General features: G+C 32.5%; 1 protein-coding gene across 3 annotated transcripts; it reads right to left on the bottom strand.

Moving 5' to 3' along the window:
• Positions 1–6: 6 nt before the first annotated feature.
• Positions 7–22539, bottom strand: Step (cytohesin steppke). 3 transcript variants are annotated; one of them, XM_072886984.1, is made up of 7 exons: positions 22379–22539; positions 21000–21073; positions 4195–4800; positions 3975–4086; positions 3356–3583; positions 3144–3213; positions 7–3047 (listed from the first exon to the last, which is right to left on the bottom strand). In XM_072886984.1, the coding sequence occupies exons 1-7, from the start codon at positions 22455–22457 to the stop codon at positions 2960–2962; spliced, it is 1257 nt and encodes a 418-aa protein (XP_072743085.1). In that variant the 5' UTR covers positions 22458–22539; the 3' UTR covers positions 7–2959. The 3 variants fall into 3 exon arrangements, with proteins under 3 accessions (XP_072743085.1, XP_072743086.1, XP_072743084.1); XM_072886985.1 differs by lacking the exons at positions 21000–21073; positions 22379–22539 and adding an exon at positions 19005–19256; XM_072886983.1 differs by lacking the exons at positions 21000–21073; positions 22379–22539 and adding an exon at positions 16263–17103.
• Between the last annotated feature and the right edge of the window lie 959 nt (positions 22540–23498).

Raw genomic sequence — 23498 nt, 5'->3', positions numbered from 1 at the left:
GAAATATTTGCTAGAAATAAATTTATTAATTACATTTTTAAATTATTACATTTGCTTGCCAAATATAATGTATGATCAATTTATGTATACCTAGTGATATCATTATCAAATAATAAACAACAAAATGTACAAATTTCCATGAATAAAGTACAATTCTTTATACAATTCCTTAAATTCGATCAATTATTTTGCTAATACATAGTCGAACGTTTCCTTGCATAGATATTTAACTTTTGTACTTTACAACAAAATATATACATAGAAGAAAATTACAAATTATGAGTTATAAAAGGAGAGAAATTAATCAATTATATCTCATTCGATATAAATACACTTATAACTTATGGAGATTGTGTGTATATATTATATATATGTACAATATTTATATATATATATATATATCATAGATTTATCAAAATATATTTCATCATTGATTTTAATATACATACATTAGTTTTCAGGAAAAGATTATGATTTTCCTAAAAAAAAAAAAAAAAAAAAAAAAAAAAAAAAAAACCACAATGATAAATCTACGATATATATGTATCATCAATGCTGATAATAAAAGGTAAAATAGTTTACAAAACTATCTCTGGAAGTTACATAAAAAAATCTATGTACTAGCACAAATAATTAATCAACTTAAACTTTTAGAAATTAGACAATACAAAATATATTACATACAACAGCTTAACAAACACCGCGTGAAAACGAGATTATTTGTAAGGAGGAAGGAGAAAATCCTGCATTTTTCCACATTTATCCTTGATCGTATTACATATACAATTCTTTGATAACATAATGTTATTGTCCATGACTCTCCAGAAGCAGATTAATTATGAAAGAAACGTCTCGAGAAATGTGTTGGCAGGCATGAGTGCGTTTTACTGTGAAATTTTAATTGAAAACTTTCTTTACGCAGCGAAAGATGAATATCTAAGTGATTAATAATAATTCGTAATTTTCAAATATTTTCAATACTGTTATAAAAAATTTGTTCGTCGTAATTTTATTATCAATTAGAGATTGCTGTATTATGATAAACAGAGTTTACGTTTTATATCTCTTCAACAATAGTATGATATTCAAAAAATTATGCGCTATATATTATCTGTTCTACGAATATTTTTTTTAGCGTTTCGTTATCTAATATATATAATAAGGCGTTTTCGATGTTTAACTCTTCTTGCGATACAACAACAGAAAGTATTTTTTGTATGTATGAGTTTCTCACGTATGTATGACGGATCAGCTATTACGACTAGCTCAAAGATCTCAAAGGCACCTGCTTCTCTGCCGCTAAATTTTTATTAGCTGTACATGCAACAGCATACATAAAAAGCTACTAATAACATTAAGTTATAAAGAAATTATAAATTCCATTTGCTATATATAACCATATTTCTATATGAAATTATTATACTTGCTAATTATTAGAAAGTAATATGTAAGAGAGAAAGATATATATATCAGACAATTTTGTATTATATTTCTATATACATATAAATATACATACATATATACTTATATAGGCATATATATATATATATATATATATATTTTATATAAATTATATAGATATATAATGCATATACATATATATATATGTATATATGTATGTATATATGCATATAATACATATATACATACATACACAAATTGCTATATTTCTTTTTCGGATAAAATAAATGGTCGAGCTGCAGGTTTCCCATCAGATCTTACCAAGATATTATATATTACGTTAATCACTACGTTCTTTCTGGATTGTGTACGTATGTAAGGGCGCGTTATGAGTGTATGTGTATCTCGATATACGTACGCATGCCCTTTCAAATTATAAACAAACATTATAGCACTTACACTCGACTAATCATGCTATTCGTGAATTGTACAAGCATGAATAGCCTAATCACTAAGACAATCTTATTTAACGCACAGAATATATCACGTATTTTTATCTTTTGTACATATTTGCTCAAATAAATACACACACACACACATACATGAATGCGAGCTTTCTTTCGAGTCCTCGACTTCGTAACTTTTTTTTTTTTAAATATAATTGGAAACCACAAATTTTTCTTATTTACATGATACAGGACGATATTACTTGCATCTTTTGCACAACAAAATATCTCAAACATTACCTTCAACTTCGTAAAATCAGCTAAGACTTTAATGACATCTCAGAGCTGCCGGAAAATTAAGAAATGTTCCGTTCTGCCTGCCATAACTTGCATCACGTGGTATTGTTAGCAGTAACAACGTTAAAAAGTGTCTATTTTGCACAATTACTATTCTTGATATTATACATTAATTATGATTTTTTTTCATAAAGTATGAAATGTTAAATAAACTCGAATAATTTTTTGTCTGCTCGCAAATATATCATTTTAGTATCAATTGATTGGCAATACAGTAATCATTTACTGTAAAAATTTTAATTTCCAATATATGCGAAGCAATATCACTCTGTTTTCTTTTATGAAAAAAAAAGAAAATGTAGAAGCAATCTATTTAAATTTATGGCTAGGCCTCTGTAGTGCAAAATCCTTTTCGTAACGATATAATGATGATCGAGCGTCATGTTGTAACGGCGCGTTATGGTACATTACCCTCATCGATATAATTTTCATCTAGTTATATCTATCTTGCACTCGAGGGACATTGCGCCGATTCTATATTCCGTGCACTTTCTACGAACGATGTCATGTTAATGTGATGCGATGTCATATTATATGTATGCAATCGCAGCAATTCGCTGCAGCCATATTTCATATCATGTCACCGTGCCTACTTTCTGACATGTTTTATAACGCTTTCGGCGTGCTCTCACAATGAATTTTCGTCATTGTGTATGATTTGGTTGTGTTCTACGATACCATACATAATCAAACGTAACGTTTGATCGCAAATAAACAGTCTTCTAATACGCCGAGAAACCCGGCTGTGGCAGCGTTTAACTTTTCGAATGTACATTGGTTTTCTGTGCCTTCTTCTTTCGTGCCGCCAGCATATCATAGAAGGGATTATGCGATATACTTTGCCTAGAAATGAACAATGTCATTTGTTCAAAACACATTTCATCACAATTTTACTGTATCTTATTGTACAGTAGAGTATAAAGAATTCTTTTAACTTACCGCACGCATTTGATCCATTCATCCTTTTCTTCGTCGGTCGCTGCGGACATTCTGTATACAGTATGTTTGCCTGCAAATAATAGATATATAAGTATTTAGTTGAAATATATTTTGTTATTAAAAAATAAACCTTTCCTTCCTCCCTTTGTGTATAATTTCAATTATTTTCTTTTTGGTTGATATAAAAGATTAAATTTTAAGGAATTATATACCTTCAACAACCTTTCCCTCACTGTCAGTCTTGCATGCCTTTATGAACTCGGAACCAGCGGCATACAATTCGAAACAGTGCGGTTTGTGTCGATCCTGAATCTCTCGGACCTGAATATTTTCTAGCGGAATGATGCCACGTGGTTCCTTGTCCGTTGTATATTCGAAATAATATAAACAATTGTCGTTCAATATGAACCATCGTCTCTTCCAACTCTTGTACCGTCCGCCTGCAACAAAATGAGGAATATATAAAATTAAGAACCCATGATTTACGCAAATATATTATTTACCTGCTGTCTCCGTCAGGGCAGCAGAAGAACAAAATACATACAATATAAGAATAAGCGTTCTTTCAACGATGAATGTAACAAAAGTCGAGGGATATATATATATATATATATATATATATATATATATATATATATGAGATGTAATTCAGAACTAATAGCACGGAATAAAATACCGCGAGTCTTTGTTGGCCCGCAAGAATGTGAAAACGTGTCTTTCTTTTTGGAATCGTATTATGTGAAAAGAAATCGAGAATCTCTCTTTCTCTTATGTAAAGTGCAGTAACATTAATTTAAATATCATATACGTCAATGTGTAAGCAGACGTTACCTTGTTTCCACAGCCAACCCTCTTTATCAGGATTGAAGAAGGTGTGCATCAAATCGTTACCATCGTCTTCTGGTATTTTGAAAGGCTCGGTTTTTATACTCTCGTATAGACTCTAGAAATAAATACGAATATTTGAGTGAGCAGCAAATGTTTGCTACAACAATTTTTGTGATTTAAAAGACAAAAACTATGGGTGTCAACCTTCTACGAGTATACCTACCACAAGCAGTTCTCGCGGCAAGTCTCCTCCGTTATTAATCCCTCGGTTCATCGAAATAAACTGTTCCACGCTAGGCTTATCCTTAACGCTCGGATTATGTAACGAGGTATTCAACATGATGATGGCGAAGCTCAACACGTAGCAGGTGTCCGTATTGGTGAAGATATTCGGGTTGAGCTGGCAGTACCTTTGAGCGAAACACTCCATCATACGATCGATCTTCTGCGCTTCGCCGGGCAATCGGAACGACCAGAGGAACTGACGTAGGGCCTGCACCAATATGAGATCGGTGAAATCGTGTAACTCGACGAAGGCTCGCAGCACCCGTTCGTTGAAGTCGTGCCGTTCACCAAGATAGTCGCCGATCGCAGTTTTGTTGAGACCCTCGCCCTTGTAAAGAAACTGAGCGACGTCTTCCGGTGTCGGCGCCAACAGGTTGTGCTCTATCAAGTACTCGATGCCCTTCTTGGGATCCATATTGAATTTCTTGCGGCCAATCGACGTCTGCTTGGCCTTGTTGGAAGGTTTCGTCTCGTCGGCCGTAAGTCCGCCGCCCTCCATCGCCTCCATTTCTGCGACAACCTCGCCCAATTCATCTTTCAGTTGCTGAAAACAGATTGCCCAGGACAAATTATAAAAACGAAATTTAAATCCACATAGATAATAATATTAACAATATTGGATATTTCTTCGCGATCGCATAATCCATAATCGATACAAAAAAAAGTTCACCAAAGTTTACAGGGTATTAACGGAGAATATTAACGGGGAATGTAATGATTCGGAACGACGAACGATGCGATTCTTGTAGATCTTGTACACGGTATACAACAGTGGCTTCCTGTTTCGCTCGAATACCGGTCGACACCGTCCGCCTATTTCCCACCATGCGTTTCAGTTCAACGTACATTCCGCGAATACCACAGTAAGCAGGATCGTATCTCTTTCGGTTTCGAATAGACGGCTTGAAAGGAAGGACAACGCATATGCGTCACGTATATAATGTTAATTGGATCGGTGCGATAAATGATCACGTTGCGAATGGCGAATTCCACCGTTCGTCTTCGTGATACCAAATATCGCAATTTATCTCCTCATATTTTGCAAATATTTTTACTTCTCGCGAGGAATAAAATAATTTTTTTGACTAAAAGAGACTTTCTCGACGCGATACTAAGGCTTACCGTTGTGACACATGTCGTGCTACAAAAAAAATCGATGAATACAATGCAAATAACAACGCGATGTGTATCCATTCGTAGCGCTATAAACTTACTGTTGTACATTAATAGTGCGACCTAGAAACTGACACTTCACCATCGCGAACATTTATCATTGTAAATTTATTGCGTGAACCTATTATCACTAACCAGGGTGTATACTTAAATCTTCTAAAAAAATGGCCTAAAAATTCTCTGATCTGCCAGATATTTTGTTCCAAATTCCAAGTAAACAATATTTTAAAGATTTTTTTGATGTGACTTTTTCTAAAATAAGTTTTTTTTATTGAATGCGTTTTTAATGTTTTCTGTTTCGAAGAAAAAACACAGAGCCACTTAAGTTTCTACAAATGTACTAAAAAAAAAAAAAACTGAATAGTTTGCGTAAAACAATATTTTTAATTTGCGTAATATTTTCACTTTTTTATCGTTAAAAAATTGTAATAAAAAATATGTATTGCATATTAAATATTTTGTTAAAACATTGAATATATAAACAGAGATAGATAAATATTTATAATATATTTTAAAGATAAATATTTATAATATTTATAACATATTTTAAGAATTTAATGTTTTCCATGTTTTTTCCAAAAAGACCTACACAGAAAAGAATAATATTCTTATTTTGACAATATCTTTAGTTTCAAAATGTAAATCTTGAAATGACATTATATTGCGTTAAACAAAGAAAATTTGCTTCGATGAAGACATTTTATATAGTTTAACCAAGAAAAATATATTCTTATTATTTAAGAATAATTTTCTTGAATGGAGAGGAAAAAATGTTGGATAGAAAATAACACATGTTCAAATCGAAGATTATAATTTTCTTAGAGTTAAAATAATTATTTTATTCTTGAAAGGACAATTGCAATATTGAAATAAGATTATAAAATTGTTGAAATTTAAGATTTTTAAATTCTTCGAAGAAGATTATAAATTGTTGCGTATATATGAAACAATGAATGCGTTCATATGAGTATATAAGTTTTGATTTGACACTAACTTTTTTCTGTGTATTAACATACCTACGCCTTATTAACACAATCAGTATATAAAGGAGGAGGGTCAATAAGGCCCGATTTTTGGCCCCTCAGGATTTCGTAGCTAATTTTAGCCTAAACGGAAATGATTAACGTTACTCGTGTTATCCTGTTCAAACAAAATTTCGTATTTATAGATATTTTGTCTAATATTACACAACTCGCCTAAAATCTTAAATATTATATTGGATTATTATATCATCATTAATATCATAATTAAAAATAATTTTTATACGTAAAATTGATAATGTCAATGAAATACGTCAGATTTAATTATAATCTACTAGATTATCAAAGTCACATTTTTTTGCACCTTATAGATTCAATACAATGAAAAGTACTCATTTTTCACGACTTTCCGACCAGATATGTGTACACTATCTCACGTATTTCACTGACATTATCAATTTTACGTATAAAAATGATTTTAAATTATGATAATAACGATGTCCATAATATTAGATTAAAATATCCATAAATACGAATTTTTGTGTTTAAACAGGATAACGAGTAAGTTGAACATGTTCGTTTAGGCTAAATTTAGTTTCTTATGTATTAAAAAGTAATTCTGATGAGTTACAACGAAATCCTGAGGGGTCTAAAATCGGGCCTTCCTCCTTTGAAGCTAATTTTCGAATTAACAAGAGAGATTTTAAAGAAATTTCTTCCTCAGGGTGGGGAATTTATGACAAACTCTGCGTCTTCCTCTGTAAAAAAAAAAGTTTCAGAAAAGAGGAAAGACCGACACAAATATGCATACACATACACACCGGAAATGGTCGTACGTTGTTAACCGATGAGACTTGTTAATGGGTCGTCGCGATAACAACAAGGATAATAACTTGGCCCTGAGTATTGTCTGTTAGGTATAGTAGCATTTCTTTTGTACTTATCGGCGCACATCCGGTCTCACGACAGGAAGAAGGCCGTGTTCGACGGCGCGAAAAAAACCGGTATGCCCTGTGAACCTGACAAATTATAACTCGCACTGAATGCTGGGAAAAAAAACTTTCTTTCGCTTCCGCGTCTACGTCATTCGCAAAAATTCCCTCGTAATCCAGCCACTTGCGAAATTTCATCTAGTTTATATAAGAAACAATTAACACACAGATATATGTGTATATATACACGATGGTGATATTGAATCTACCCGATAAAATAAGTATGTATATATACGAAGTACAATTAGCATTGTTAATTATCGCTTTGTCATCGTTGAATCGAGATGTACGCGACCAAGAATTGTGCGAGTTCTGCTGAAGGTTTTCAATTGAAATATCGACAAGAAGAAAATGAAGACTCGTTGAAAATCGTGATGCGCTTGCAAGATTGTTATTCATCTTTATATTTAATATTTTTATAAATTTAATTCACTATATTATTATATATAATTTTTTTTTTTCTTGCAAATTAATGAAATAACGACAAGAAGAAAATGAAGACTAGTTGAAAATCGTGATGCGCTTGCAAGATTTTTATTCATTTATATATTTAATATTTTTATAAATTTAATTCGCCATTTAATCACTATATTATATATAAATTTTTTTTTTTGCAAATTAATATGCCAGCGCTCTCGCTCGTCAAGATACCTATCAGCGACAGATTTCGTTAAATGGCTCGCGTGTAAATTTCTCTCATTTCGTCGAAAAAAAAGTGTATAACTCGCCTTTGAATCGGCGCACGTTTCCCTTTTACTGTTCGACCTGTGCAGAATGATTGCTTTATTCCGTTCTATTTCTGTCGTTCGCGTAACGCGTCCTGTACAATCGATCGAAAGTTCAGCACTCAACTAGCTTCCTTCCTGCGAAACGAGAAACGAAGCGAAGGGCATCCGCATTTATATATACGGAGAAGTTGAAGATTACTTGGCGCGACAACTACGAGTAGTACGCTCGTTACTTGAAATAACTCGCGTTTACAGAATATCTCCTTTATATTCTCGAGAGTATTTTCCATCTCGAAATATTCGACTGAAATATCTCCCACGTTACTAAAATGTGACAATTACAATAGAAAATGTATTTGCGACGTATTTTTATCTAGGATGTCTACTCAAATCTTGTAAAAGAAATTCTACAAAAATTATCCGATTTTCCAAGTATTTTTACTCCAAATTCTAGGTAAAGAGAATTTTAAAGATCTTTTTTAATCAATTTTCTAAAATAAGTTTGTTTTGTACTGTATATCTTTTTCTTCCATACAAAGAAAAAACACAAAGTCACTTAAGTTTCAAATGATGGATTTACAAATGTACCAGTGTTGAAAAAAAAAAAAACTGAATAGTTTTCGTAAGATAAACATTTTTCACTTGTATACCATTTTCATTTTTTTATCGTTAAAAATTATGTACAATAAAATACAATAGGTACTGCATAACCAATATATCTTCTTAATATTGGATATATAAATAGAGATAGATGTATATTTACACAGAAAACAAGTAAGTGTCTAATCAAAGCTTATATACTCATATGAATCATTGTTTCATATATACGTAACAATTTATAATCTTTTTAGAAGGATTTAAAAATCTTAAATTTCAACAATATTATAATCTTATTTCAATATTGCAATTGTCCTTTCAAGAATAAAATAATTATTTTAACTCTAAGAAAATTATAATCTTCGATTTGAACATGTGTTATTTTCTATCCAATATTTTTTCCTCTCCATTCAAGAAAATGATTCTTAAATAACAAGAGTATATTTTTCTTGGTTGAACTATATAAAGTCTTCATTCAAGCAAATTTTCTTTGTTTAACGCAACATAATCTCATTTCAAGATTTACATTTTGAAACTAAAGATATTGTCAAAATAAAAATATTCTTTTTTTTCTGTGTAATCTTCCAAGTATTTACTCCAAATTCTAGGTAAAGAGAATTTTAAAGATCTTTTTTAATCAATTTTCTAAAATAAGTTTGTTTTGTACTGTATATGTTTTTTTTCCATACAAAGAAAAAACACAAAGTCACTTAAGTTTCAAATGATGGATTTACAAATGCACCAGTGTTGAAAAAAAAAAACTGAATAGTTTTCGTAAGATAAACATTTTTCACTTGTATATCATTTTCATTTCTTTATCGTTAAAAATTATGTACAATAAAATACAATAGGTATTGCATAACCAATATTTTCTTAACATTTTATATAAACGCAGATAGATGTATAATTATAATATACTTTAAATGTATAATTTACAACTTGGCTTATCGATAGATTGCCGATTGCTTACAATATAAAAGCAAGAAGAATCCCAATAAAATTCCATAAAAGTCCTTTGATTTTTCCAAGTACAAAAGGGATCTCTGTTTTTCCCGCTTTTCCAGCGAGTAGATACCCTGCTGTTTTTTCTCTTTTTATTTCAAGACGCGTTTAATATTCGATCATGATATCCAATTTTCAAAGTCACCGCTGTCGCGAATAAAGGACACGCGTAATTAAACGTAGAGTGCAAAATTTATGAAAAATCACTGTCATAACCATCATATAATCTTCGATATCTACCATTCATAGTGTCTCTTTGATCTCGACGGGATCGGGACGGAGGATGAAAGCGGCGTAAACGTCAAACCAAGAGCGAAAGTTGCTGTTCGGTTAGATGCTACGTATTTTATCTAGTTGATACTGAGAGTACATACGTGTTAGTTTTGCAACTAGTCCGCGTCATAAAAGTCGTACACGAACAAACTGCATGCCTGTGCAGTGATTTAGCGCCTCATTAGGCTGTGCGTTGTCACGAAGGCTAATTATGTTTTATGGATACGCATTGTTGTGCATAATATCGTTATCATATTTTCGTTTTTTGTCATGTTGTCGTGAACTAATAAAGGCTCGGATTACAATTTACTTTAGCGCAAATACATCAAGTGTCTACTCTGAAATCTTTTTTAAAAGAAAATCAAGTTTTTTTTTTACTCGATATTTTAGATAAAGATAATTTTTTTAGAGATTTGTTTTGGATGCAGCTTTATAATATATTATATTTTAAACAAATAGATGATTGATTGTCGATTTCTTACAATATAAAGGCAAAATTATCAAAGAGATAATCGGTTTTGAAAAAATCTCTCACTCGCAATCAAATTCTATCAGAATTTCCTGATTTTTCCATTTTAGTACAAAAATCCTTGAGAATACTAGGTTTTCCAAGGTTCTTCAAGAAATAGACACTTTGATACATTTAGATTGTTTAATCGAAATAATCGATAAACTAAAAATATAAATAGCATATTGTTATAAACGCGCGAAATCGAGCTGTAATAATCATTAATAAAATAAAGTATCGTACTGAAAATCACTGTCAGAATCTAATTGTAAGATTGATATTATGTTAATGCGAAACCATTCACGCATCAATTTCGACAAAAGATGTGATGTATATGGTGATTTTATGCTGCCAATTATGCAAAAATAATGCAATTGTGTCATGGACATTGCACGAAATATGAATACATATATCCTAAGGTTTTAAATATTTTATCTCGCATCTATTATACTTTCTATCTTTATCCACAATAAAAATAATTTCCTATTATATACATATATACGTGATTTCTCTAATTATTTTTATATCTAACAAAAATGTAAACTTTTTACCAATTGTATACTTTTCGCACAGATATACAGAAAGATTACACTTTATACTCTACTTGAAAAATTTATGAAACCCGATAAAATAATGTAATACTTTATGAAACCGCGTAAAGCCCAGAAGCAGCACACGATCCATTTTGATTCCAACTAATAATTTAAATAAACACACAAATGTTCGGTTTTCCATTTTTAATTTTTTCTTTAATAATTAATAATTCTTCAAGTTAATATTAATTTCTTATTTTAAACTATGAGGCTATAATAGATAAAATAAAAAGCTCAAATGATCGTTCACGCAAGAATTATTCAATAAGATTGCGGTGACGTGACGGGGGCGGGGGGTTGTAATTGGAGGGCGGCCAAGCGCGCCAAATTCTCTACGCGGTTTCTCCTAAAGCTGAAGAGAACCACGCGCTTGGCCGTTGTCCAGGAGTTACGAATCCGCGGAAGAAACGCGAGCGCGTACAAGTGCTTCGATGAAAGTTTTCCCGTTACTTAAGTGTAACGAACAATGACTTGGAGCTTTTAGGGTTTCGCGGCCTCTAAAGTGGCACAAAAGTGGCACAAAAGTCTCTCTATTTCCGACTGTTGTAAAAATATCTAAAACACACAAGGAAATGTTTAAGGAATTTGAAAGAAACGCGTTGAATACCCGGGTAACCTTCCACAGGATGTCTGCCTAACTAAATCTTGCAAAAGAACTCTCTGATCTTCCGGGTATTTTTGTTCAAAATTCCAAGTAAAGAGAATATTTTAAAGATTTTTTGTTGAAACGTTTTAAAATAAGATTTTTTATTGTACACGGTTTCCCTCAGTTTTTTACTCATACGAAGAAAAAAACACAGAGCCACCCAAGTTTCAAGTGTTAGATTTGCAAATTTACTGAAAATACTGAATAGCTTTCGTAAAATAAATATTTTTCATTTGCATAACATGTGTCATTTTTTATCACTGAAAATTACAATAAAAAATATGTACTGCATATTCAACACTCGGTAAGATATGTTGAATATATAAACGGAAAGACAGGTAGTTTAAAACCAATTCACTATTTGATTTATCAGTTTACAATATAAGAACAGAAAAGAATTTGTTTCACTCAAAAAAATGATCTTGCAACTTCGAGAAAAATTTTCTAGGTGTAAAAAATTAACTGAAAGAGATAAATTATTGGCAAATATTGTAATACTGCATATATTTTGCACTTAATCAATTTAAATGACAGAGACGGAATTTATATCTGTACTATTAGTGTAATTTAGACGGGAAATTTTTCTCTGATGCCTATCTTTAAGGCTTATAATTGTCAAGGATAATTATATTTGCGATTAATATTTGGCAATGGGATCTAAATTTTCTAGAGGTATTGCTAGAATATCGCTGCTATAAATTCTATACGTGACAAACGATATTCCAACAGATACAAAAAGTAGCGATAAATTTTAATCGAGACATCTAGAAATCTATCTACGTTAACAAAATATTTTTTTTTACGTGTTGAAAAAAATTTCCCGAGTCTCGATAAAATTCCATGAGAATTTCTTGATTTTTCCTTGAAAGATAAAAACCCTTGAAAAACCTTTAAAAACTCCAAGTTTTCCACGTTTTCCCAGAGAATAGACATCCTGTTGCAGCGCGCAAACGATAACGATATCTCGACGCGACGCAGCTGAATGAATCAATAGGAAGTAAGCGAACACGCAAGTTGTCGATTAGTCATTAAATCAACAATGCACATTGATTCTCGCCAACCACGCTCGCGTTAATGTTCGTATATTAGGTGTGCAAATAGCGAGTATCCGGTTACTTAGGGCGTCGGAAGCAACGCGTCACCAACGAGTTCTCGTTAATTCGCTGTCTAGTCGAACGTTACGCGAGATAAATTCTGTCTATCTTTGTACATATCACATCCATCTGATTCTTGTTCCCGATCCGCGTTGCGTGCGATCGTATCGTATCATTGGACGAAGCAACGATAGAATGTCGCGAACGCAAGGGGACTATTTACGATATTACGTTCTTGTTTTTTTTTTTTTCCGATTTGCATAATCCACTTTAGCTGATTAAATCGACGTAACTTTTTTTCCTCGTAATATAGTACGCTCTCGGGGATATATGGGTCGAATGGCCGGTCGCAAACACACCTCGTTCATCTTGCGAGAATTATATTTATCCCCCTTAGTATGTAAATGGATACAACCCCGGGTGAAAGACATGTCAAAGTAAGCTATTTAAATCTATCGTTACGCGCTCGCTAACACATTCATCCATCCATTCGCGCTTATCGTGTCACTGTATTCGTGTCACCGAATTCGAACGGGACGGTCTGTCTATCACTGACCCGGCTAATCTCTTTTATCGGCGGTAAATGGTGCGAGTGTATTAGGGAAAGAACGGCGGGAGGAGAGACGTCACGAAACATTAGATTCGACCCATTACTCTTCTTATACGATTAATAAATGAATTAATTGCCAGAGCAATTATTCGCGTTACACTGTCGAGATAAATCACGCTATCGTCGAGAGGCACTTTGCCATTTCCAAGTCGCATATACACACCAGAGTCGAATATATTATATTCTACAAACAAAATCTCTCGATATATGTAGTAAAATACGTATAGAATAAAATACGAATAGAAATCATTTAAATACAATGAAAAATGCATGTAAAAAGATTTAAATTTTGTAATACATATGTATAGAATTTTTTTTTAATCTTTCCGTCTACTTTTTTCTCATCATTCAGGAAAAAAGAAATTTTAACAATATATATGTATTTCTAAAATTATTTATATATAATAATTATATGTAGTATTCCGGTAAAGATTCGACTAATTGTAAGTTTCAGTTTTGATCTAAAAAAATGCCCGAATGTTCAGCTGCTACCGAAATTACGTTCGTCGTTCAATATTGTTGCTAGCTTTAGGGAAATTAATTCTCACAAAACAATTTCATTAATTACGTCTATTGTTGTCCAAATAGGAATAGGAAAAGATCTTTTGTTCGAAGAAAATGTTTTGTTTTATTTTTCAAAGAAGGGTTTTTAGTTTTAATTGATAACGTTTCATATATAATTCATATGAAATTCCTAATTTTACCATAAGTAATTAATGTTTTATTTTAGTTATAAATAATTGTTATTGACAAATTATTGAGATTGTTAATCAATATAAATTGTTAATCAAATAATGTTACGAGTATATTAATTCCGTTAATTTAATTATTAATTATATTTATTTTTTTTCAAATAAGAATAAGAAAAGATAAGTATTTTTTGTCTATAGAAATATGGAATATATTTTCTGTTTTGTTTTTTCTTTTTTTAAAAAAGAATTTTCAACTTTATTTTGTAACATTTCATGTAATTGAAACTCTTATTTTTCAAATAAGTAATTAATACGTTTATTTTATTTTAGTTATAAATAATTGTTATTGACAAATTATTGGCAAATTATTGAATTTAATAATTAACCAACATGAATAAAATATTACTACGAGCATATTAGTTGATTTGAAATTTTGAGATATTTATTATGATAAATAGTTCGCAAAGAAAATAAGAGTAAAAATTTTCCAATTATAAGTTTGGTATGATAAACGTTAGAAATTCTCATTACTGGATTCTAAAAACGAAATTTTAAGCAATAATTTATCGTTTTTGATGATAAATACACAGTAAAAAAATTTTGCGTCCATATGTTAAAATTTTCTTGTGTTACCACGTTTTGATTACTACTTCAATGTAAAATTAACATACAACTGATGCGTTATTATTTTTATAACATTTTCATGTGTTATATTTATGTCAATTTCATAACTTAACACTTGTGTATGTCTTTTAGGAATGGAATATTATTTTGAGTGCTTTTAACACATCATTTCAAACAATCAACATGTTTCAAAATCAGTTTAACATTCTAAGAAAAGTTGAAATAAATTTTCGAGTAATCATGAACTTTAAAATGTCTATCAACATTTCTTACAAATTATTGAAACTATTCTTTTGTACTTTTTTTAATTAATTTGTATGTTATTTTTACATTACACTTAAAGTCACAATATCAAAAATAAATTACTTATTAACATTTCTAATTTGTCAATAAGTAACATACAATAAATGAGTTTTAATTTAAAATTTAGAGCGGACTTTCTGGGCATGCAAAAAATGTTAAAATTAATATTTTATTTTTTACTGTGTATTTATTAAACTTAACTAAAAAAAAAAGTTTCGGTAGAAACTGACTTAAAAACCGAAATTCGATTTCGGTCTCGGCTTCAAAATCAAATTTTGCTTGGACATAAATATGTAATTAATGTATACATATACACACACAAACATATCACGTATAATATTTTCTTTTATCTATTCTTTGTATAGCACATATTGCTAAAATATTGATATAATGTTTAAACTATAACGCGATCATGTATGTATATATATCGATAGCAAACGTATCGAAAATGTGGACGTCCCGGTTCTATCTATAAATAAATCTCTCTAACTCGGTCTACGATCTGCAACTCGTGACGTCACGCGACACGCGGAGTAATACTATTTTATTATCTTCGTGAGGCATCATTAACGACAAATATTCGATTGTAGTTACTGTCACCGATAAAGAATGAATCACTAAACGGTTTTGATTCGAGCCTGTCGTCATATACGCGCGCGCGCACAATTACATACACGTGTATGTAATATCACATTCATGCCGGTAGAAACGATCAACATCTATTTTGCATTTGATTCTTGACCCTGAAACGAGTCACGAAGACAATGTCGCAGCTCGAGTTGAAACATCGCTGCGATTTTCGTGAGCAAAACTTTTGAATATAATGGAATTTTAACTCGTTGTAATGTCTTTTTCACGAATAGTCGTAGACTAATCGAACCATTAATTTTACAATACTGACGTCATTCTCGTTTGTAAAATCACAGGTTTTTCCTAAGAACTTTGCGACTCTTTCGGTAAACTTTTTCCTGGCCGTTTATCATACGCCCCTTCAACATCTATCACTACACACGTGTTGACGAGGCAACGCTGCGAACGATATCTAGAAATAAATCTGGCGAATTGGCACGAGCCCGCCTTGCAAGATCGTGGCGATGTGTGTACCTTTGTACATGTCGCTATACAATTTCCGCGATCCGCATTTAATTCACAAATTTAGAATACGAAATTGAATATCGTAGGCCGACTAACCGGGGTGGACAAGACGCTGAGGTCCCAGGCGCTCTTAGCCTTAGCCTGCTTCTGATTCAGGTTCTTCTTGTTCTTTTTGCCAGGTCTCCGCAAACTGGAGAACCATCCGGCGGCGATCGCGACCGCGCTCGCATCTCGACGTCCGCCGCCATCCACTGCCGAACGGACACCAGCTGCAACGGTGCCGCGCATCTCGTCGAGAGCGTCCACCGATCTGCCGGTAAAGATCATATTTCCGGCGCACCGCACACTTTTTTTATCCACCCGGTTTTCCCCGGGTCCCCGGGAGCTCCCTCACTTCCCGTCCTCACCGTGTCCCGTCTTCCCGGATGATGAACGACACGCGTTTCGCACGAATCTGCGTCGTTCACCGTCTCGGTCACATTTAAGCCGTAACATCGCTCGCGTTATACATCGACCCGAAGAAGAATAGACGAGGTACAAGGGTCGCAGAGCACGCGGTCGGAAGTGCAACGACCGACCCGCGCGGCGACGACGACGACGACGACGACGACAACGACGATGATGACGGTGACTCTTTTAAGCGCGCTTTATATAATTATACCTGTGCGTGTTTCCTTCCCGGTTTTCGCGTATATACTACTCGTGGGAAAGTGAAATTCCTCGCGTACCATTAAGATGAATAATCGAGTCACGTGAAAAGGCAACAAATACGTTTCACGGGGAGGGGAAGATAAAGACGATACGTTTCGAGCGCGATAAACCACAACGACCGACCGAAAACCGACCGAAAGCGAGCCAGAGGCTGGAGCCGGCGACCACAATCACCGACCACGTCCGACACCCTCGCGCGATTCCCCGCAACTGGCGGCGAGCGCTTGTCGCCTCTCGCGGCGCAGCGGTTGCCGCACACTGGCGCCTCATAGCGGCCGCGGTTTGCACTCGCGCGCAAATATTTGCAATCGTCGTGAGACGCACGTTTCCAAGAACGTATATATTCGTTGTATATGTATATGTATAATGTATATGTATAATATATATGTATATATACGTATATAAATACTAAATATCTCGTTGAGATATGCAAAAAATCTCTGATAAAACTCGCGCGTAATAATTGTATCTCATGTCAATTTTCGACCGTGATGACTCATAATCTTTGTCTTCTTTCGCAGATGACGATATATATTCTGAAGAGAGAGAGAGAGATTCTTGTAAAAATCTCTCTGCCTGAACCAGCTTTTCTCACTCGGAAAGATAAAAAATTTCGGGGGTCGGGATTATTTTAAATGACCCGAAAGATGATTAAAGGTCATCGACAAAAAAAAAAAAAAAAAAAAAAAAAAACGGGGCGTACATTATCGAATAAAAATATAATGAATGTGGCCTTCAACTTTTAACGAACGTCCAATAATGATTTGGAATTCGGCGATGCACCTGCTATACATGTTACAAGGTCGACCGCAAGAAGATCGACCTGCTACACGCGCCTGTTTCGCATGCATACACATGTTAATCGCGTGATCGTGATCAGAGCATAATCTCGCATTGGAAACGCGTAATCGATAATCGATTTGTGCCAAATGCCTTTCAATATTGCTTATTTTATACATTTAAATCAATCCGACAGATTGCTCTTAATATCCATTCCATTTTATCGAGTCTCAAGGCTTTTGTCAAATTCAGATTACTTATTAATCGCGGATGACGAGAACACGAGTCATATTTTAATGAGCTGCTAAGTACTACAATAGAAATTATTCGAATAAAAGCTTTTAAGCGTTAATTATATCGATAATTCTTTTTTAAAAATAACCGAGGATCCATTTTTAGTCGCGTACTTAAATAACACGAAAATCTAAATGTAGGGTAATATTTTTATATTGAATAATTACATTATATGCGTTTATACAATTTAATATAAGTATATAACGCGTCTAGTCGATAACGATTCGATCAACGCGGATAAAGAATGGAATGACGTTGGTTCATTAACGTTATTATGAAATAGTAGATGTGTCAGTTAATGGTCAGCTAAGTCTATTTTTCCTGGAAACTACTTATGTCGTGTACAATTTATGCATATGCGTCACATCATTAATAATCTAAAGTTACCTTATTTGTATTCGTATCAATGTGTGCTGTACAAATATTCTTTATTATAACCAGTTTCTATAAATGTTTTCAAGAAGTACAAGATTCATGTTTTTATCAACATATTGTTTGCATGCGTGTAATTAGTTTCATTTTTATATCAAATGTGATATGTGTGTTTGCGTGTGTATCTACACAATGGAAATATATATGGAAATTTCTGAAACGGGATTTCCTGAGACAACATTATACATTATATGTTATAATAAATTACTATTAACTATCTTGTGGAATCTGTCCAAGCTCAAACTATTGGCGAATATAATACCCGTGCAATCGATTAAACTGGAGAAAAAAAGGCACCGTTCAATCCACTGACATATTCCTCACATCGCTAATCTGAATTAATTCTCAACTTGTTATGCATCGTACTTTATAGCAGCTTTCGCAATTTGATGCAAATTCAACCGAAAAAAAAAACAAGACTCTAAGAGATCTCAGATCGTAAATTTTCAACTAATTAATCGGTTAGAATAAACAACAATAAATTAATTGTACCTGTTGTTTGTGTGCACACAATAATTGTCAACGTCAATGACACAGGTAAGAATTTAATCTGACCTAACGCGTCAACTTTTCAATGATAAGAAATGTCATTCACATAAAAAGCTATTAATTGTGCGTCACCTGTTGACGACGTCTGCTTCGTATACCAAGACAACTCGATGAACACGACCAGTTTGTCCCGAATCTGTTCCAATTGCCTCGAAACGTAGAAGAATTTCGTATCATTGACGCGTTAAGAGTTGCAACCGAGCAACGACGACGAAACTTATCTAAAGATTCCTTTCGATGCGTCCTTATGATATTTATCTCTACAAATTATCGAATGCTATATCGATCGCGATAAACTGTACACAGAACTTTCGACGTATGTGACTTGCGATTCTGTTTAGATATATCCCAAATTTCACAACTAGAAGGAGAAACGAGCGCGTAAATTCGAACAGAATAATGATACGGAAATGATACGGAAATGAGATTTTCATCAAATTTAGTAATATCATTTAATGGTAATATATATTATTTATTTTTTTTCTGAAATCTATCCAAATGCTCGTGATGTCTCCAACTACGCGTACATTTCGTTGAACAGATAACAGCTTACAAACAGATGAGTAAGCAAGACTATCGTTGTCATTACGGAAACGGTCTTATCATAAGAACATCCTGGAATTTTTCTGGTTAAATATATATGTATATAATATGTACACAGATGCGTGCTCTTATGGAACTGCATATGCCGTTGTATTTACGCATTAATCGCTGCATTATGATACGCACCACGCGCGAGGAATAAAAGTAATTTTTTCTACAGTTTCATAAAATAATTTCCATAATAAAAAAGCAGAACAAATATTTACTTACTGAAACTAATGTAATTTAAAAATTATAACGAGATATAAAAGATAAATTTTGTATTTTTTTCAATACACGATAAAAATAATCTAACAGTTACAATTTAATTATTTTTTGCCAAACAATTTGTATATAAATTCGAAAGACTCGTAGTGAATGCCTCGCAATAAAACCATCTCAAATATTTGAATATAATTTAAATATTATTTTATTATCGTTTTTTTCATGTCCAACATGTCTGCTTATTTATCTGTTTAATTTTTATTAAAAAAACCTGTCGTTATAAAAAAAAGTTGATGATATCAGCGAGAAAATATGAAATTTTTTTAATATAAAATTTTTATATTTAAATAGCATTATCGTGAGTATAGATCTACTCGGAACACAATACACCGGTAAAACAGGTTCGTTTTGTATCACTGCATCTACGAATGATAAACGTGACATTTCATACTGCATTCTATTAATTGTATACATATGTATTATTTTGTTGTGGATATATAAATTTCTGAGAAGTAATGTCATTCGCCATTTATGGAAAAGATATTTTATTAAAAATTTGACGCCCGACTTATTGTTTTTTATCATATTTATCATAATGCTGTCGAGTATAATATTATCTTAAAAAAAAAGAAAGAAGAGCACGCTAAGTGCGCATGTGCCTGTTAAATTATGCAAAATATTATACAAAAAATATCATTTCATTGTTTTTCAAACATTACGCTTGGCATTCTTTTTTCCTTTTGGAAAAAGTAATTTTTTAAATATTTTACGTTTCTTTACATTACATTAAATAGCGAAATGTCATTAATTTTGTATTCTCTTCAAAGATTTAACAAGTACTCATAAATACTAAGTATATAAATATTACTCATAAGTACTCATAAATATGTCTATTTAACTAGCTAATTATATTAATTATGCAAAATTAATTTAGATAAAATTAGTGTAGATGAAGTATTAAATATTTAATTAATATAGAAAATTTATTTCAGAAATTTGACATACTTTGAGTAATTGTAGAGCTTTTACAATAACAATCAGAGAAACATTCAAAGATATTAATATTGAAAGTTACACTCTAATAATTTTCTATTTATATTTCTTACTTCAAGCTATGTTACTTTTTCTTTTTCTACCTTTCTTTTTTCTCTCTCTCTGTCTCTCTCTCTCTCTCTCTCTCTCTCTCTCTCTCTCTCTCTCTCTCTCTCTGATTATATTTTATTATAAAATAAAATTATAGTCGAAATAGAGCATACTCACTTGTATCTCGAGCAGCAACTCTGTTTTCTTTCGTCTAATATCTATCAGAATCTTTTGTTGTTCGGGAGTCAATTCTGCAATTACAAAATAATCACTAAATTAGAGATGTATCGATTTCAAGAAAAACACATGCGCATTTCTTTCCCGATTCATTTCTCTAAATTTCTGCGTCTCGAATAATTGTTAAAGGAACGGACGATTACACATCGGGATGTCCCCGTTGCGAGACCCCGTTGGGAGTCCTCGTTAGCAGCAATTTACCGAAAGATCTAAAAATAGGGCTTTTAAATTAAGGCTGCATATAGGCCATAGAAACCTTAAACGATCGTTATAATTTGTAAAAATTCTGCGATGCGATAGGTAAACTTGAATCAATCAAGCTTAATTCTTCTTAAATTAGAAACAATTTTAATTAAGCTATCACTTTCACATCTTGATGTCGTAATAATTTTATTTCGCGTGAAATTATATTTTACGTTTACGTTAATCTTTTTCTCCGAATAAATGTTAACTTAGATAATAATTTAAATTAAGTAAGTTAAGTATATCAAAGGGGGACTGGGCGGAATAATTAAAACTCGAGATGCGCGCGACTGGAGTTTTAATAGTCACTATAACGGTTTCCGACTTCCGCATTAAAACAATGCTCTATCAATGCCTGATTAGATCTCGAACCAAAAAGGAAAAGCTCTGAATTTATCTAACAATAAATAAATAATTCCTCTACGACGTCACTCTGAACGTGTCAATCGTTTCATTCAAGATACTCTCCGATTACCTTGGATATCTCACACATCCTAAACGTCAATTAAACGAATAAGAGAGAGAGGGGGGGGGGGGGAATACTACGTACTACCAACTTCACTCTTCATTAAGTAAATCTCGGATATAAGAATCGTTTGCGAAATAACATACATTTAATGAAACGTTGCTCCGAAGAGTGAGACGAGCACAACGTAAATTGTGCCTTTTTCGGATGAAAAAAAAAAATCTGTAAAAAAAAAACTCTTCTATCCTTTTTCTCTCCCAGAAATATACATTTCTCAGCTGGACGTTACAAATACGAGGTATTACGGAATTGATGTCAAATAGGAGAGGAATAGAGTCGCGCCTCTCCGACGTGCAACGGCGTCGCCATCGATTTTCGCTGCATCGGAAGATTTTCGTGCGAGGGCGAAGCGAGAGGAAGCGTTCGCGTTCGCGTTCCGTTTTGTTTACTACGCGTATGTACGCGTGCAACAGACAAGGAGAGTGAGAGCGCGTGCGCCTTGTCTCGCGTAGAAAGAGACTCGATTACGGTGTAACTTGGTACATATATACGGGGTCTTGGCGTACGCACGATCGGAGTGTCCGAGTTTATCCCGGCGAAAAATGCTCACCCGTCGTTCCGAACTGGTCGACCTGATGAGCACCGGGGTTCACTCCTACACCTCCTAGACCGCCCAGATCTTGCCACATTTCCGAGAAATAGCACTTTCCGGACTCACGCGCGCACAAAGTCGCCCACCTTCACACGAGCAGCTCCATTTTCGTTGATACTGGCGCTGTCTGGCGCTGTCAAGCGCAGCTTCACGTTACGCCAGCGACATCTCCAGCTGACTCTACGAAACTCGTTGCGAGTCACGAGCACTGCATTATCAACTATCAAAGAGAATGAAAAATTCAAAAATATATATATATTTCGAATTTTAATCTTATAATTTTAATTAATAATATTTATGATATTAATCTTAATTTTAATTTTAATTTTGATTTTTATTTTAAGTTTTAATTGTAAGTTTAATTTTTATTTAATTGTAATTTTGATTTTTATTTTAACTTAAAATTCTGGATAAAAGTAGATTGACATATTTTGTTTCAAGGAATTATAAATTATATAGTTATGTTATTTTATATTTATATTTAGATGTTTGTATATATATATATATATATATATATGATATTTATTATGTTTTCTATATTTTTATAGAGTTATTTAGTTCATTTCAGTTTAGTTTATTTTATTTTATATATTTTGGATTATATTTGGTAAAATTAGAGTACTCATATGATTTATAGAATTCAAGATATGAAATAGTTATATGTAAATACATAAAACATGTAAGCTGGATTCCATCCTAAGTCGAAAGGCAAGGATTAAGAATAAATATAAAAATAAAAGTATAATAAATAAAATATATATTTTTTGAATTTCGAAAAATGTATTCCTTTCGTGAATATTGTACTTCAATTAAAGTTTAAAAAGCTGGACAAATCTTTTGTTAGCGAAAATTTAAATTGAATAAGCACTGCCATTACGTCGGTATTTTAGATATAATTTATTTTTTATTTTCCGGTTACATTTAATATTTGAAAACCTTCTTTTCGATTAACGATAATAGTTGGAAATAAAGAGTTAGTGTGTCATAATTTCAAAATTACATCAATTTTTCATGTATTAAGTTTATATGGATTATAAAATTTCTATTAGAGTAAACTCTATCTAAAATTAACTGAAGA

This window comes from Anoplolepis gracilipes, chromosome 2, assembly GCF_047496725.1.
Source record: "Anoplolepis gracilipes chromosome 2, ASM4749672v1, whole genome shotgun sequence".
In the NCBI taxonomy this organism is placed as follows: domain Eukaryota; kingdom Metazoa; phylum Arthropoda; class Insecta; order Hymenoptera; family Formicidae; genus Anoplolepis; species Anoplolepis gracilipes.
Note: the sequence above shows the minus strand (reverse complement) of the source record. Positions and strands in the feature narration are given on the sequence as shown.

Coding starts and splice junctions, on each gene's coding strand:
- Step (XM_072886983.1), bottom strand. CDS start 16,493: ATGATCTTTACCGGCAGATCGGTGGACGCTCTCGACGAGATGCGCGGC. Junction 3,584..3,974: donor GGGTTGGCTGTGGAAACAAG/GTAACGTCTGCT, acceptor ATTTTGTTGCAG/GCGGACGGTACAAGAGTTGG. Junction 3,048..3,143: donor GAATGGATCAAATGCGTGCG/GTAAGTTAAAAG, acceptor GTTCATTTCTAG/GCAAAGTATATCGCATAATC.